The sequence below is a fragment of the Strigops habroptila genome, chromosome 5 (genome assembly GCF_004027225.2).
Source record: "Strigops habroptila isolate Jane chromosome 5, bStrHab1.2.pri, whole genome shotgun sequence".
Classification (NCBI taxonomy): Eukaryota; Metazoa; Chordata; class Aves; order Psittaciformes; family Psittacidae; genus Strigops; species Strigops habroptila.
The window spans coordinates 48,537,543-48,555,178 of record NC_044281.2 but is presented as its reverse complement, the minus strand read 5'-3'; the positions used below and the strand labels follow the sequence as shown (position 1 = coordinate 48,555,178).

General features: G+C 37.0%; 1 protein-coding gene across 3 annotated transcripts in view; it reads left to right on the top strand.

Annotated features, from left to right (window-relative positions):
- Positions 1-17,636, top strand: part of THSD7B (thrombospondin type 1 domain containing 7B) — a 398,006-nt gene that overhangs the window by 312,460 nt on the left and 67,910 nt on the right. For all 3 annotated transcript variants that reach the window (XM_030486445.1, XM_030486444.1, XM_030486446.1), the window contains one exon: positions 2,595-2,773. In XM_030486445.1, the coding sequence (XP_030342305.1) occupies positions 2,595-2,773 (179 nt within the window). The remainder of the gene's footprint in view (positions 1-2,594; positions 2,774-17,636) is intronic.

Here is a 17,636-nt window from a genome sequence, read left to right as displayed (position 1 = left end):
CTGTGCAGCTTATCAGCTGCATGGTACCATCAAGTTCCCAATCCTGCAGGGAGTACAGCAGGTTGCGGTGTCTCCACTCTGCTCCACCCTCCACTGCTCCTCTAGGATAGCAGGGTGTGTTGCATAGGAAACCATGGTGGAGTGGGTTCTATGCATGCCAACCATCCTGAAAGTGGAAACCCTAAAAAGGTTTCTATAATACTACAACTTCTGTTAGACCCAAGTTTTCTCTAATTTCCTCCCCACCCCGCACTGATTTTCCCATGGTCAGAAATAATTAAGATACCAAATTCTGGTGGCTTTGGAGCTGCAAATGAAAAGGCAGTGCAGCACATGGAGATAAAAGGTAGCAAAGAAAATCAGAACACACCGTATGGGGACAGGTCTGCAGCTTGAGGGAAGAGTTACAGCATGAATTACTGGAGAAATGATTGCAGCTGTCAGGGTATGGGGTGGCCGCTGTAAAGGAAGAGGGAACAGTACCATCACAAAGGAAAAAAAGAGAAGAAATACAGCATCATTGAACTGAAGGAGGGAACTGTTGTTTCTAGCATTTTTAAGGCACTGTTTACAAAAACAGCATCAGTATTTCTTGTACTTCTTGTAGAAAGAGGATGTTTTGTGGTAGGGGATACCTAAATAAGCCTGAAACCTTTCTTGATGCTGACTTCAGTGTGAAGACCCAGGCACACTGCTACTGTAGGTCAATGCTAGGGATGTAACACAGTCCTGGTTTGGAGTAAGCAGCAGATTCGGGCATGGCAAAGTCAGTAAATACAGCTCCAGGGTGGAATAATCATTGTGTCTCAGCCTCAGTGTTTCCCAGTTGTTTGGGGTTATTGTCTGGGGGGTTTAGAGGGCAGTTGCCTGTGTGTTGGATTTTTCTGGGCTTTGTTGTTTGTGGTTTGTTTGAGGTTTTTTTTCCCTCTCTGCTGCAGTGACTGTCACCTTGATAGAGTGGGGAAACCTTTCATAAAAGAGGAATTGAATGAGCTAATTTGGTATTCTGTAGGTAAGGAATGTAGAAGGAGTGTTAGTGTGATGAAAACCAAACAGAAAGAAGGCATAAAAATGAGAAACATCAGAAATACGGTAGGGATGAAATTCAGTTATTTCCGTGACCATCATTGCCAGAGCTGTCAGAGGGTCGAAGCTGCCTTTAATAAAGGCTGATCTTAGCAGCCACTGACTTTCATGGTCTAACATGAAATCTCTTTTTTGTTTAAATTAAAATAGTACATACAGACATGACAAGCAGATAATAGAAACTCAAGGAGAACGAATGCAGCATGGTAAGCAGGAAGATGCAGGAGTTATTCCAAACTGCGAGCCTGAGACTGGTGCCAGTAATTCCCCAGAGGTCCATAGGGTTTGGCGACCCTCCACTGCCTTTCTGCCCACCAGGAGCTCCATGGCCAGCACTGGACTCTGCAAAATCTCTTTTCCCATATGCCAGCTCCTAAAACAGCTATGGAGTTGTACCTCTATGGGGGAACCTTGTTTTTTCCCTGGAGAAACCCTGTTGGTTTTTAATTTGGCAAGGTGTTGATCCTTCAGATGTCTGGAATTCTGATTTTAAGAGGTGATGATCTTGAAAGGAGTTATATATCAAGCCAGGTAAAGGTGAAAAAAAAGCTTCAAAATGCCATTTATGAAGCCTAGAATAGGCAAAACAATTGTATAAAAGGATCTATAAAGAGAACTACCAGAAAGAAGTGGGAAGCAGGTTTCATCTGCTTATCCCGAGAATTAATTCTTCCAGTACATAAAGTGGCCTAGAAGAAGGTTGTAGAGGGACTTTTTATAAGAGCAAGTAATGACAGTACAAGGGGTAATGGCTCTAAACTAAAAGAGGGTAGATTTAGATTAGATATAAGGAAGAATTTCTTCACTGTGAGGGTGGTGAGGCACTGGAACAGGTTGCCCAGAGAAGTTGTGGCTGCCCCATCCATCCCTGGAAGTGTTTTAGGTCAGGTTGGATGGGGTTTGAGCAACCTGGTCTAGTGGAAGGTGTCCCTGCTCATGGCAGGGGGTTTGGATCTGGGTGGTCTTTAAGGTCCCTTCCAACACAAAAAAGGAAAAGAGAAAATTTTAAACTGAAGAATTTGGCACTGCTCCAGCTGGCAGGCTGCAGGCAGGTCCCTCACACGGGTGCAAGCTGCTGACAGCACAGCTCGGGTGCCTCTGCTGTCCCCTGGTTCTGTCTGCTGGGAAGAGAGCCTCTGACTCCCTGCCTATGCCAGCTCTGGAGATGGCTAGCATTATGGCCACAATCTCATAGGGAAGATAATTACCACCTGTTGATGACCACCAGCTTCACAACAGATACTTTGACAAGTGTGAGTCCTTTATATCAGTCAGTTTTATCACGGCCTTTATTGGACCAAACCAAGTAGAAATTAGATTTAGTCACTGCTGTTCTTTACAAATAATAATACCATAATCTTGTGTTAGGAAGATGTTGTCAGCCTGCCAAATGTCTTCTCTTTAAGAAGTTCTCATTTTGTGTTGATTACACAGATTGCAGTGAGACAACAGAGTATCAGAATTCGTTAGCTGTGGTGATTAAAACCTTTCTTAAATTTTTGGTTTAGGTTACATTGAAGAATCTTGCACAGTCCCTTGCCCATTTGATTGCAAATTAAGCGATTGGTCCAGTTGGTCCCCTTGCAGCTCTTCTTGTGGACCAGGGGTGAAAGTCCGGTACAAGTGGCTCAAGGAGAAGCCTTACAATGGAGGTCGTCCCTGCCCAAAGCTGGATCTCAAGAATCAGGTGAGCGGCATTGAACAGCTAACAGAATTCTCTCTGTACTTACTGTATTTTTAATTATGATGAAAAGGTGCTGTGTTGGTGAAGAAACTGAAAATAGGAGTTATCTTTGGGATCACACCTTGTGTTAGATTTTGTAGGCAGTCCTCTAACTTCTTGAGGATTGAGGGGGAGATGCTCATGTGACAGCAGAATTTGACCTGAAACATATATGTCTTATATGAAAAAATATTTATCTCCCTCCCAGAACACAGGAAGCCCTGGATCAGTAATCCCACCTGGACAGCGTGTAGGCATCAGAGAGCTCAGATGTAGATGTCATGGATATTTTAGAGCTTCTTAATTCTCTCTGAGACTATGGTTGCCGCAGAAGCGTTTGTTAAATATATATATTGCTATTTTTAGCAACATCCTTCAACACAACACAAGTTCCCTTGAACATTAATCTTTGTGTATTCAATATTGAGGTATCCCATCAGAGGAAAGTAATCTCTAAATTGCTACTCTTAAGAAAAGATCAGCATCTATTTAAATGCTACTTAATGCTGTATGCATTTCTGCAAAACTAATAGTGATTTCCTACATGTGTTGATTAATTCTCGATGCTAATTAACACTGATGAAGTACTATTTAGTTTTGCCTGTCCTTTATTTCAGATTCAACTATGAAAATTAATTGGACAGAAACAGTCATGCTGAAGGGATTTCAAATATATGTTATGAATGTACATATAATATGTTGCATAGTATGTGTAGAAGGACTTTAATAGTATTCATACAAAGATTTATTTGTGTAGTGGCTTGTAGGTGCTAGAGCTGGTGAATCCAGTTGTTTTTCTGCACAACCATTGCTGCAGCAGTCCTGTCCCGAGTTGCAGCACCACTTCTAACACCTGATTCTCAACTTGCCTCATTTTCTTCTTCCTTTTTTTTTTTTTTTAATGAGAAACTTGGTAAATACTTTTCTTTTTCCTTATTACTATTTGTAATTCATAGGCAGTAGCCTAACGGAAGCAGCAGGGACTACGAAAATATAAAACTGCAATAAACTGTATGTTGTCTATACCTTGGTGCTTTTCTTAATAGATCAGACAGATTACCAAAGAGGCAAAATGAAATCCCACAGTAAGTTGTATAGTAACAATAAGCTCCTTTGTAATGAAAAGATACTGGGGTTTTTACCCGTAGACACAGCAGACTACTTCCATTAAAACTAAACTTACTGCTATAAAGTATTGCCTATTCCCATACACATTAGATTTGCTAGTTTCAAAAGCCTTTCAGAAGATATTAAAGGAAAGAAATTGTTTAAACTTGGAAATTATGTCTTTGTATGGTTTATTGGTGCACTGTGCTTGTAAAGTACTGCAGCTGGTATTAATATAAATGTAGTTGGTTCTTTTTGCCACTTTGTTGAGAGCACACGTCTTGATATAAAACCCATTGAATTCATTAGAGGGCTTTCTATTGCAGGCTCAAATAGTGACACCTTAGAACTGCATTAAGGTCTGTTTCTTTAGATTTATGACTTTGTTTTTCCAACTGTTTTTTTTGTTTGGGTGTTTTTTGGGGTTTTTTTGTTTCTTTGTGGGTTTGGTTTCTTCTTTAGGGTAGAAACAGGAACTATTTCTAGCTGGTTTAGTGCACAAAGGGGTTACCTGTTTCCAATTTAGATTTATAGGATTGGATCAGATTCTATATATTTCAGAGCTTTAGAGTAAGAAGAAATTGTTGTGCTAGTAAGAATAATGTGTATATATATGTGTATATACATATATTTACACTTAGATACACACAAATATACACATATTGCATTGATATTCTATTCATTGCCTCCTCAAACACTTCTCAAAATCCTTTGCACAGTTCGGAAGAAGTTTTGCTCTGCACCCACTGGACTTTGACTTCCAGCACAGATTTAGACACACTGAGATCCTTAGGCACACCGCAGCACGCGCAAGTTGCCTACCCAGATGGTAAACTGAATTAGCTATCCCACTACTGATTAGCTAAACTGGACAGATATTATTAATCCACTGCAAGGCAGAATGTCTTCTGTTTCCTCTGGTCTGGGTGGTGTTTAAAACCTAAAGGAAAGCTCTATAGATTCTTTACATACAAATATGTGACATCTTAGTTATTTTTATATAATCTGGGTAAAATACCTGCTGTAAAATACTTGCTTCTGTTTGATATCAGACATGGGAAAAGCTAAATCACCTTGGTGCTGAGATTTGCTCTTTCACTGGCTACTGTGTTATATTGTGGTTTATGCATTTGATAAAGACATTACATAAACTTAGAACAAATAATAAACTCCTCCATGTCCCTTATTATTTCCTATTGTATTTTTAGGTTTTGTTTGGTTTTTTGTTTCTTTGTTTGGGAGGTTTTTTTTTTGGTGGGTTTTGGTTTTGGGTTTTTTTTTGTAATTATTGCTTCTGAGCTTGGGTATTGTTATTGCTTAATCAGTTACTTTGGAGAACTCTCCGTTTTCCAGTGTCTTATAATTAAAGCCCCCAGTCAGTTTGTGTCTTTTTCTCATTAAGCCAGATAATCTTTTTACGCTGTTCTTGTGAAGGGTGTTTTCTAGGCCTCTTGGCAGACCCTTGTGTGTCTATTTTGTTTTTAATGCCTTTCAGATATTTGACATAAATTTAACTAGAGAGAGCATTACTTGAAACACTGTTCCAGCAATTCTCTCTTACCATTTCCCACCATGTCTGAGGCCCTGCCAATACAGATACGTTAGCAAAGCTACTGCTTTGGAGAGAGGGGGAATTTGCATGATCAAAACAATTTATCTGATGATGTAAGTGATTATTTGAGTCACATAAACTGTTTCATAAAAGACTATCCTCCTAGAGTCAGTTCAGCTTGTCAGTAGTACAGCTTGCTTGTGTATTTAGGACAGAACTTTTTATCAAAAGTTTAGTTTCATACAGAGATAATGACATATCCTATTACTGCATGATATTCCATGGGTTTTATACTCTTAATTACACAAAGGTTTTGGTTCCGCAGGGGTTTTGGCTCTTCTGATCTTGAAGCCATTCTTTCGGATGTTATCATTCTTCCCACCCCCACCTGCAGAGTCTCTCAAGCAGTCCACTTCTTTTGCAGTAGTTGTGAGATGTAAACTCAGAGGAGAATTAATTCAGCTTTTATGTGTTTTTTCTCATTATAGTTGATGAACTAAGTTGTGCCCTTACAGATTTTATTCTAGGTTTTGTTATTTTCTAAGTGACAAACAGTTTGCATGGTCTGTATGCACTTGGTATACTGATTTGATGTAGTCACTTCAGCCTTAAACTTCCTATGTGTTGTTGCCCTGTGAAATTAAAATTACAATATCTGGGGAAAGAGATGACAGTATTTTAATGCAGATCCATGTCATATGTTGAATTACTTTCATTTTGTACCTCTGAAAATTGTTGAAGAGTCGGCTAACTGCCTTTTGCTCCATTTCTTTAAGAAAATAGGCATTGCATGTAGAAGCTGTGCAACTCTTATCTAAGGATATGATTGCTTCTGAAGAGCCAATTGGATTATGGGGTCAGCTGGCAGATGTTCTTGGCTGTGCAGTGCATGTTAAAAAGTGTAGCATTTACATTTTTCTATTTCTACTCTTATTGGAGTGCACTTACACAGCATGCAGTTTCTAAGCTATTTAATATGTAGTTCTACATGATGAAAGGTTAAATATGAGTTATGGGGGGTTTATTGCTTGAATATTCTTTTATAGGTTTTTAAGATTACTACAAGAAAATGCATCTTATTTTAAAGACTCATGAATTCCAAGGATTATTTTTTTATTGATTGCTGTAATATATATTCTTGTCAAGATTCTCTCTCTTTCTCCTTCCTCCCCCTCTCTCTTACCCAGTCCTGCTAAAGAACAAATATCGTAGCAAGTAGTTTATTCCCTTTATATATACACTGTATATGTTTAAACAAGCATTTTTAAAGGATTGAGAGCATTTGTAACAGCAGGCATAGCAGGAAAAAATGTAATGGTTTTGGAAATTTAAACTTATTGCTTTCTTTAAAATTAATATTTCATTCTTAATGACATTTTCCAGTGTTCACTCTAGAATATGAGAAATACAGAAACCTTGCACATTGTGACTGCAAGTACTTTTCCTGAAATTGCATACAGAAGTTTAACGAAAGGGAAAAGGAAGGCAGTGGTGGATTTACAGAACAGATCTCTCAGATGCAGGTGTGAAGATGGATTAATTTCTTGTAACCTTTTCATAGAAATTGACTGGTTTAGTCCTTGCACTTCAGAGAAAACAATTTTTTTTTTTTAATCAGCGAAACAAAATATTTCAGATTTCTTTTCATAAGTGAAAATCTTACAAAATTATAGGCTTTAAAACCTCACCATTAGAATGGATAAGGTTGGATGGGCTTGGAGACTGCTGTTAACTGTAGAAGTCACAATCTCTTGTGAGGCAAAGCTGGGCTTGGGCTAGAGGTGAAGAGGGGGGTTGTGTGTTCTTTTCCCTTTTCTAACCTGTAATGTTAGGAAAGGTCTGTTCAGGAAAGAAGGCCTGAATTCTTGAGCGGCCTTCCTGAAAGGCCTTTTGCTTCTTTTTGTTAAAGAAAAGGCTTTTCACATTTCCTAAAAAAAAAAAAAAACCAACAAAAAAACCCCAAAACCGCAAAGAAAACCAACACAGATTTGCTGACATTCAGTAGCCATTTCTCTGGGCAATTTTTGGCTCACATGTGCCAATCTAAGTCTCCATAATCCAGAAATGCCCTTAGACTGCGTCAAAGGAACTTTGCTTAAGGAAGAGCAGTGTGGCATGGCTTATCACAAGGCACTGTAATGAAACAAGATCCACATTTTTTTAGGTTGGTAACTGTTCTCAGAGCAATAATTTTATATACAATAAAGTTTCTGAACAAGCAACATAGAACACTACTGTCTTTCACCTGTTTTCCTTCCTTCAAGTTATGTTCTTGTCCTTACTTGCTGACACAAAATACTTGCAATCTTTCATTTATCTTTGTCCCCTCTCTGATTGTGAATTATTAAAATAGTATTTAGTCTCTTAATTTTGACTGTGTCTGACTATAGAAGAGTTCATTTTCATGCTTTGTTTTGGTGTAGTACTTGATTGTACTATTCCTTTGCTTAAATATATCTTTTATACCTGTCTATGTATGTATATACACGCTCTGTGAAGCGTTATCAAAACTGTTAGGCTCCTGTGTTAGAAGTGAAGTTTGAACCCAGCGGCTTTCATTGCTATCACTGAATTAGCTCATGGATATGAGCTATATCACAATCCATGGATAGTGAGTTGCATGTATAACCCTTGCGTCTCAGTATCAGAATCTGGTTTTCAAGAATATTATTAATAATGTATTAGCTATAAATAGCTCCTTGTAAAGCACTTCCTTTTATAATAGAGATTTCTGATTTTCAGAAAAGTTGCTGAACTTTTTTGAGGTGCTAAAAATCTCTTCATCTCACAGATTTCAGCTGCCTGTAGTTTATTTCTGAGCCCAGTCCTATATGCTGTATCAGTAGCATTGGCTGTGTAAGATACCTTTCTGTGGCATGCAGGGACACGTCTGACCTATATTTTCCTCTGGATCTGCCTGTCAACACTCATTTGCTTTGTGTACAACTTAACTTTGCAAACACAAATCCTATTGTTAATCTTGGTTTTACCTGCAGACGGTCTGATTTCCTCTCACGCTGCCTTAAAGGAAGGAATTACAGCATTAAAAATAATAACAATAATTGTCCTCTGATTCTAATGTGGTTTTACAGTGTCATAAAAATGAAAGGTTTTTTTGCCTGCTACATTAATGTGGGAGAATTTTCATTGTCAAAAAATAACAAGAACCTTCTGGTTTCCTTACTTTTTTTTCCTGTGACTGTAAGTTTTGATGCTAAACAGTAATTTAGTTCATTAAATAAGCAAAAGTATCAAGACAAATCTGTGTACCCTGAGCACCATCTCATCTTCCTGAAGTGAGTGTCTGGAGAGTCCACCATGTGGGTGGGTACTGCTTCGCTTCCCAAAGTACATACAGCCATTTCCCATGTTGTCCTTCGGCATAATAACCTTGTAGCATCTACTCTAATTCCCAGCATGTATTAATTTTTTATTCTGCTTCAATAGCTATCCACACTTGATTTTCATTTCTCCTGCAGGTTTTCTGTTGAATAAAGAGTCATATAAACATATTTTCACAATTACCACTCATGAAAAGCTGTAGCTTTCTAAAAATTGAGCAGTTTAAACAATTTCCTCAGAAGTATTTTTCACCTGGCTTTTTTTTCTCTACATAGCTGCTTTAAACTTCTCTTTCATAATAACGTATCTCGATACATGGTACAATTCTATTTTCTGTAATGGTGAGAGTACATTTGCACTTTGTGAAATTAAATATCTTACAATGCCAGTCTCCTTCCTAGAATTACTCTGAATCCACAAAAATTAGCAGCCTTGTGCTAATTAAACTACTTTTTTCTGCCTGCTGCAGCCCGTTTCAAATTCTTACTGAAATATATATCAAAACAGGAATTTTTGCAGTAAAAGAGAAATATGTTTACATCTCTGGAACTGAAAATTTACCCATAATTATTTCGGGATCAAATTCCAGATGTTCCGACATTTGTTGTTGAAAATAAATCTATTGTTTAATAGGATAGCATACTGCAAAATATAGGAAAGACAGGAGTTATACCAAAAGTGCTTTGTCCTGTTTATTTCTCTGCAGATGAGATGGAATTAAATGGAAAATCAGCCATAGAAGGTCAGGTGGCCCAGTGGAGAAAGTATTAACTTTTCACCTAAGGAACTGGAGTTCAATTGGTTTGCGCAATATTTTGTAAGGAAAGAAGTTTGGTTTGTGTTGAATCTCTCGTGGACAATATGTCATGTTGGAGGACCAGCAAACACTGTATGTCGTAAATCAGCATGACAGCATCTAACACTGAGACTGAACTGACTTACTTCTCTTTGTCTTAGGAACAGGAGAACACAAAGGATTGATGCTTTGGTTATTCTTTGGCAGCACATGTAATCTTTTTTCTTTTTTTGTTTTTTGGTTTTTTTTTTTTTTTTTTCCCTGTGCATCACTCCTTTTAGAAAGTTTTATATTTGTTTTCTGCAAAGTTTTGCAGTGTAATTTGTTCTCGGTTTTAGGTTCATAATCGTTAAGGAAGGGGAAATGCTGCATAATGCTGAAAATAAGAGCCTAGCTTCTTTTCTAACTGGAACAAACCCAAGAATATTCAGAATAAAAAATGTCAGTACATCTTCACCTTTTCATTTGGTAGAAGATGTGTTAATTGACATCATGTTTTTTATCACATGTGGCTGAGTCTTCAGAAAGTCTGAATTACACAGAAGTATCCCTTTTCTTGCTTTTGGCAACTTAAATGAAGATTTGGGCATGTTGTCCTTTTCTTTACTGTCTTCTATAATTCTTTTCTGTACAAAATTAGTTTCCAAAGTACTGTCTTGTGGATTACAAAATAATGTTTGCTATAATACAAGACATGAATGTGGAAATTTCTTCTGAAATAGATTCTAAGTAAGTCAAGTAATGAAATTAATGACTGTAATTTATAGTTCTATAGAACCTGCCACATAATTACTTCAAAACTTTTTGTAGTGTGAATGCAACAAGATATTGGCAAGACATTGAACAGGAGTGCATTAAGCAGAAAGCACCCAGATCTGTACAATCTAGGGAGCTTGTGTGCACAGTCTGGATCACGGCGCAGATCATCCAGCCTGAACGAAGGTTGAGTTAGGTTGAGTTGTGTTTAGTTGAGTTGGTAAATTAGGTACTGGCATTGGCCTGATTTAGCATCTGCTGCCATCAGAAACTAGTGTGAGGCTATTGTAGGAAGAAGCTTTAAGAAAGGACGTCACAGCAGTCTGGCCCCAGCGCTGGTGTTGGAAAGACTGCAGTGAAGAAATGAGTTTCCACTCTGCAGGGCAGAGTATCTCATTTATCGTTTGGTCAGCCAAATATCTGAGTGTGTCTCATACAGCCCTCTATGTGGAGCTCTTCTGTGTTCTCTCTGCCAAGTATGCAGCTCTAGCTTGGTTATTAATTAAGATTTTGGTCACTTTTTTCATATTTCCAGTGGACAGCAGAGTTTTAGACAGACTGAATTTTCTCACAGATGTATCGCAGATTCTGTGTGTCCTCAGATTAAGGTGGGACACATACCAGTGGATGTCTTTATTCTAAGAGGAATAGAGTTTGTTAAGCATGGTCTGACTCACGTGCATGCTGTGAATATATCCTGAGCACTCAGAGCATGAAATTCCTACTTTCTGACTCTCCTTTATGAATATGAGAGAATAATTGGAAATGAAGTTACTGCTCAAACAGGGAGAATGGACATGAAGATGTATGCTATATGAATTCATCTGTCAGAGCTACTGAGAAGCCCAGGAACACTCAGGCACTTCTCGCATTATGGTCCTTAAAATAACCCTTGTCTTGCCTTCTTGAAGTATTTAATATTGCTGTGTTGTTCTATCTATAGCAGGTATCATTGATTAATACTTAACAAGTGTTAATATTTTTTCTGGTGCAGACATTTCTTCTGGCCATTGCCCAGAAATTATACCCATATCATTTGTTCGGTTTGCTTTGTTTTATGCACTGTAGCTGACTGGTGGATTCAGGAATGGGTTTTTTTTTTTTTTTTTTTTTCTTTTTATGTCGTTTAATTGGTTTCCTCCTCCAAGACAGTAGAATAAAAGTGCAAATGACCTTCTGTATTCTTCTTGATCTCTCCTCACATGACTGGAAGGACTGTGCTAGACTTGCCATCAGCTAAATGTGTGCATTTGAACTGCAAGTTGAATACATGAATTTTGCATCTTTTTTAGGTGACAGCATCAGGATTGTCAGCATTACCAGATTGCTAGCTGGAATATAAACCACTTTGAGATTTTGGATTTCAAGGCCCAATTACAGCTTTCTGAGCAGTTGTCAAATACTACCCCCATGTCAGGGAGGTCTGTTGTTTGTAAGGACTGTTTCCAAAAGTTGAAATTCATTCTAGTCACATGTAGGTTTGGGGAAAGAAAGGAGAAATCAAAGCTGTCTCCCCTGTACAGCTGTCTGGGGCTCTCCCTGCTTCCTGAAGTCACAGTTTTAGCAGGGACACCAAGAAAAGAGTTGCAAATATGAGTTTGCACAAACTCAGCTAATTGTTCATCATTACCTATAGATTATGACACATTTTTGTGTTATAAATATGTGTTACAGACTATAGACACCAGTAGAGAAACTAAACACGAGCAGACTTTAATGTATGAATGAAACACCAAAGGATAGATTCTGTTTCTCCAATATGATGTATATTCTGTCCTGTCTAATTTTATTTACTGCTTCTCACTTGAGGAGAACATAAATCAGCAGTCCTGTGTAGTCTGTTGTGATTTATTGCTTAATTAAAAGTTATGAGGGCTTTTAATCCGTCTATAATTTACATTATTTTTGAGTCAGCTGTTTCCCATATTGTAACTTAACTAGGAAACTTGCATCACTTTATGAAGGGAGCATTTTGAGAATCCTTGTATTCACTGACAGACGAGGCATACAATGCTGTCTCAGATGTTCCAGATTGACTTTGGAGTTCAAACTCAGAACCAAAGATATTAAATATTAGTGCACTTAATAAAGTTTACTCAGCACAGATTATCGTTTGATGGCAAATATAGTCTATGTATTTGTTAGAGTTACAGACTAATTTTAATAGTGATGAGACTCATTTGTGATTTCACAATAAACAGATGTTAGCTGCACTTTAATAATTTAAAGAGCAGGCTCAAAATGGTTATTTATGTTTTAATGGAGAATTAATTTGGTTGCAGTATTGAACCACATGCTGTTGTCAAAATAATAGAACAACCAGTTTTAATGTTTTGTTTTAGTTTGGTCATTGGGTGACTATTTTTTTTTTAGTTAGTAGGTTACTGTTGTGTATTTTCCTTAATTAAGGTTATAACCAGCATATATTATAAAAACACATTTTTCTCATAGAAACTCATATGAGTTACTATTGAAGAAAAAATATAATATGCAAACTTCAATTTTTGTAGTGATAGCAGAGATGGCTAGCTTGAGAATTTCTGCAAAATTTGAAAAATTTTAACTGAACAGTTTTGAGTTGCATGTTTCAGAACACTCATCTGATTTGAACTTAGGTTTATCTCTTTCTTTCTCAAATATTATTCTTATTATTTGAAAACATGCTAGTTCCAGTAGCAAAGCTTTGTCCTATCCTAGTGTTATAGATTTCAGGTAAAAAGGTTTGATGTCTGTTTGGATTTCATCGATGATAAGAAGTTTTTGCCATTGTTTTTGTCAGGAATAAGAATTTCATATACCTGTGAGTCAGCTGCCCTCTGTTGGTTAGTTCAGCTTTGCTGTGGTTTCATTTGTGCTCATAACTTACAGTGAGATGGATAGGAAGAGCCTTCCCTGAGTCCCACCTGCCGGTTATGTGTTTGAAATCAGTTGAGTCCTAACAGTAATCCACCTCTGCCTGGTGCAAAGAGTAACCATTGCAAAAAGCTCAACTTCGCTTAACCTTACTTTTAAGATTTGGACTTTCTAATTAACTTCATATATAATTACGGTGTTGTCACGCAACAGTCTAAATTGTTTCTGAAACAAAAGCTTGTTCCTGAATTTTTTAAACCCTTTTCTTGACAGTAATATTTTAGAATCATTAATAAAAATAGTGAAATTCATTTTTACTTGATGAAAATGGTTTACTATGAAGTCATGTAGCTCATGTCATATACCACATTAGATAAAAACTATAGATGTCTTTTGGATAGTCAGAAAGATTTTATCCTGCAGGCTATTCTGCAGCAGTTTGCGAATTGGACAACTGTTATTAATTGGTATGAACTTTGGCAATTAGAAATGCTAAACCAAATAATATCTATCAGCTCTGCTGATCAGTCTACATTCAACAATTTATTCAAACATCTGTTAAGTTTAGGTGTCCTTTATGCTCTTCTAAGTTAGTTTTAAATTATTACTTCACTAAGTAAGGGTGAGAATTTTTCCTCTTTTTGAGCAGCAGTATGAGGTTCATGAACTTTCTAATTAACTACCAGGCATAAAGATCTTTTCATTATTCTTCTGAAGAATCTGAGTAAAAAGAATACTAGCGAAAAATAGTAAGGTTTAGCAGTCTTTTCTAAGCAAGACTTTGAAAAGACCTAGTAGTCATATGCTATTTTTATAATGTCTGATTATATATCTGCTTAACTGGTGAATATAATATATATGTGCTTATGCTGTTATACAGTGTTCTATTTAATACATGGAGTTGAGGTTTTTCTTTCAGTCTTCAGCGTATTAGAGGACCTGTGCTCCTTGGTGCATACGTTCAGGTAATGCAGCTGCAGTGGCTGAACTTCCCTGAGGCACCTCAGTTGGTTTTGGTTTTGGTGGGAATGCTTAGTGGTCACTAAGTCCAACATATGGCCCTTTATGAGTCTGCAGATTTTCAAAATTTCTTAAAATAAATCCAGTCTGTTGCTTTAATTTAAATTCAGTGTGCTCTCAAGTGGCCATCTGGAACATATATTTGTATATATAAAGAATTCTTCTGACAACTAAGGGGTACTATCTTTGCTGCTGTTAATCCAGTTATTAAGGAATTAGTCCTTTGTAAGTAGGGATCTGGACCTGGATCAAAACATTCATGCCAAATTTTTAAACATCTTGTATGTGGTGTCCTCTTTGACAAGTTAAATCCTAGTTTTAAATCCAAATTTTAAAACCAAGTTTTGATGTAAATAAATAAAAAAAACGCAAACAGGCTGCCACTTTGGAGCCTAATGTTTCTAAATACATGGGCATTTTTTTTTTTTTCATGTTGCTTTTCCCCAGTTAGTAGCTGGATGTAAAGTTGCAGAGTAAATAAACAGATTTGTATTTGTTGGAACACAAACATCAGTGAATACTTCAGCAACTAGAGTAGCAATAGATATTCATTAGAAAATCCGTCAGAGAAACTAATTATAGTTTGAGTTTGTCTTGTTGAGAGAATGGAAGTACTTGGTCTGTGTAAACCAGATATTACCCAAGTGATCAGCAGGTGGGCAGACAAAACAGGCTTTATGGATAGCCTCACAGGTAAGTAAAATAATAAGAAAAGATTAATTTTCTATTCCGTGTGTTCCCAGAGCAAGCATTGACAAAACAACTGGGTTTTTTTGAGAATGAGGTATGGAAGATTGTATCTTACAGTGCACAGTATGTACACAACTCATCAGTCCTGGGAAAGAAAAGTAATGATTAAACTGAATCGGATTAAACATTAGCATATAAAAGAGCTTTTTCTTAATATTCATTTCAGGTTACTGTTTGATAAATGACTCGCAGATTTTCATCAGCATTCTGATGTCTTCATTTTTGCATAATAAGTATCCTCTCAGGAGCTGTATGCAAACAACAGCATTTTCAGCATAGTTAGTTATCACAGAGGAAATTCTAAGTGCAAGTTGTATTTGGGTCATGTCTGCATGCTAACCTCAGAAATTAATCCCAGCTAGAGGAAGAACAAATTTTTTTTTTTTTTTTATTTAATTTCATTGTTTCACCCTGTCATAATAATGTAGCATACTACAGGTACCTGAAAGCTTAGCGAGGGAAGGCTCCACAGATGACTTCTTAAGTCCATCAGATAACACTAAAATGTTTACTTGTTTTGGAATAAAATATTAATTTTAGACAGATTACAAAAACAAAAGAAAAAAGAAAATCCTTTCTAACAGGTCACACTGCCTGTTAGACTGCAGAGTCCTCACAACACTGATTCTATACACCTGACTTCTATGCACCTGAATGAAAATTCATTTGTGATCGAATCAAATGAATAATCAGGCTGTGACAGGTATTGATTTTTCAATTGGCAATATGTTTAAAACTGAGGGTAAGACTCTTTTTTTTCAGTTCCTAATAATATGAAGGGAGTTATGACATCTTCATGTCTGGCTGTGCAGAACAGCATCGAACAGTAGTAATTCTTGCAACACCATGTATCAAAAGGCTGCACTTCAAGCTCAGTTGTGAGAAGTTTGGGTATGGATCCAGGCTCTCCGTGGCTTATTTCTTCCCACCAACCCCCCATAATTCACAGTAAATCGACTGTGTCTGAACTGGTGATCAGTACTTTGTGAGTGCTAGGATGTGTGCTCCAGCTGCTCTGTGCTGCCTGGCGGCTGCGTTGCCCAGCCGGGTGAGGTTTATGGCAGCTCTTCACTTCTGGAACGTGCCCATAAATCCATGGCTGATTTCGTGACAGCAGATGCAAACACCAGTTTTATGTCCTGTCTTCCATGTAGTGTTTTTCAAACTACTGTGTTATTCTAACCAAATGTCTCTGGCCTAACTCTCATCATTTAATTAAATAAAGGCAAATTCCAATTAACTTTTAAGGCACCTAGAATTGGCTCTGGTTTTTTAGAAAGTAGTATTAATTTACATAATATTTCCCTTACTTCTGTCTATTCAGCAAAGGCAAGACCTTTGATCCAAGTCATATGTAAAGCTCTAGAAGGGGACCTCCCTATAGAATAGTCAATCATTTCATATACCAGAAGTTTGCATATTTTCGCTGAATTGCGATCTAATTTGCAGACTGGATAACAGATGAAGTTTGACTCTAAAACCAAAAAGATAATTTTTTTTGGCTAAAACTGATGTTTATCAATTGAGTTAATAATGAAAGGAACAGTCAGTCTCCACATGCTTACCTGAAATGTGTCCAATAGCATTTGCAACACTATTGGAGCATATTTTAAACGGTGAAATAAGGAACTTTTTTTTTTTAAGAAAGGTTTTGTCTGTTGCAAATGGGAAAAATATGAAAGTTTGGAGCATGTCTCCAAGTCACACAAATGTGAAATTTTCTGTGGATTGTATTGCAAGCGTCTAAGGGAAAGGAGTGCGCTTCCCAGGAATGAATTACAGCCGAACAAGGCGAGGCCAGAATAACCTGAGATAACAGGTTATAATTCTATTTAAAGTAAAGTAGAACTATTGTCAGAGGTGCCTGCTATACGCTCCCTCAGTTTAAATTGTAGCTTCAGTTACAGTACTGTCCCTCCATTAAGTTTTCTGGGAGAAGAAAAACCACATCTATTTTCATTTTAATTATGTTGTATAACTTTCTGTGTGTAAATAGTTAGACTTTGCTTAGGGAAGACCTTCACTTTTCAATTTTATCATATAAAACTGTTGCTGGCTTTTATTGTTGTATTTGATGTGTATAAAGGTAATTAAATCATGAAAAGTAACCTATCTTTCCTAATTTGGTAGGAGGTAAATTCCTCCATTAAATAGTAGGCTTTTTCATATTCCCATTAAATTCATTTGATTAAAACTCCTAATGGCTTTTATGGAAAACAGAATGTACCACTTCTGTGATGCTTCCATCTGGTTTCCCATGCCAGCCTTGCTTGGTTCCTGTACCTGGGCTGTCGGCGCTCAGTGTTACAAACAGCTCTGACTGGAAAAAAAGAAGCATTTTTCATCTAGAGGCAGTTACTAAGAATAAGTCTGTTGTTATTTGTTTGCATTTTTTTTAAATTATATTTTGTAACAAGCCATAAAACCCAAGAGTTTATCTTAAGAGCTTTACATGAGTCACTGCTTAAGCCAGTTTTTTTCTTTGATATTCCAGAACTACCTAAACCCGGTTAACAACTGCCAAAGACAAAACCCAATTCATTACCTACTTCCAGTCAAAGATCAGTTTTTCAGTGGTCTTGAATTTAATTTGCATTTAATTCGAGGTTTCATTAAGATAATTGTCTGTTGGTTCACTCCTGTAATTGAAG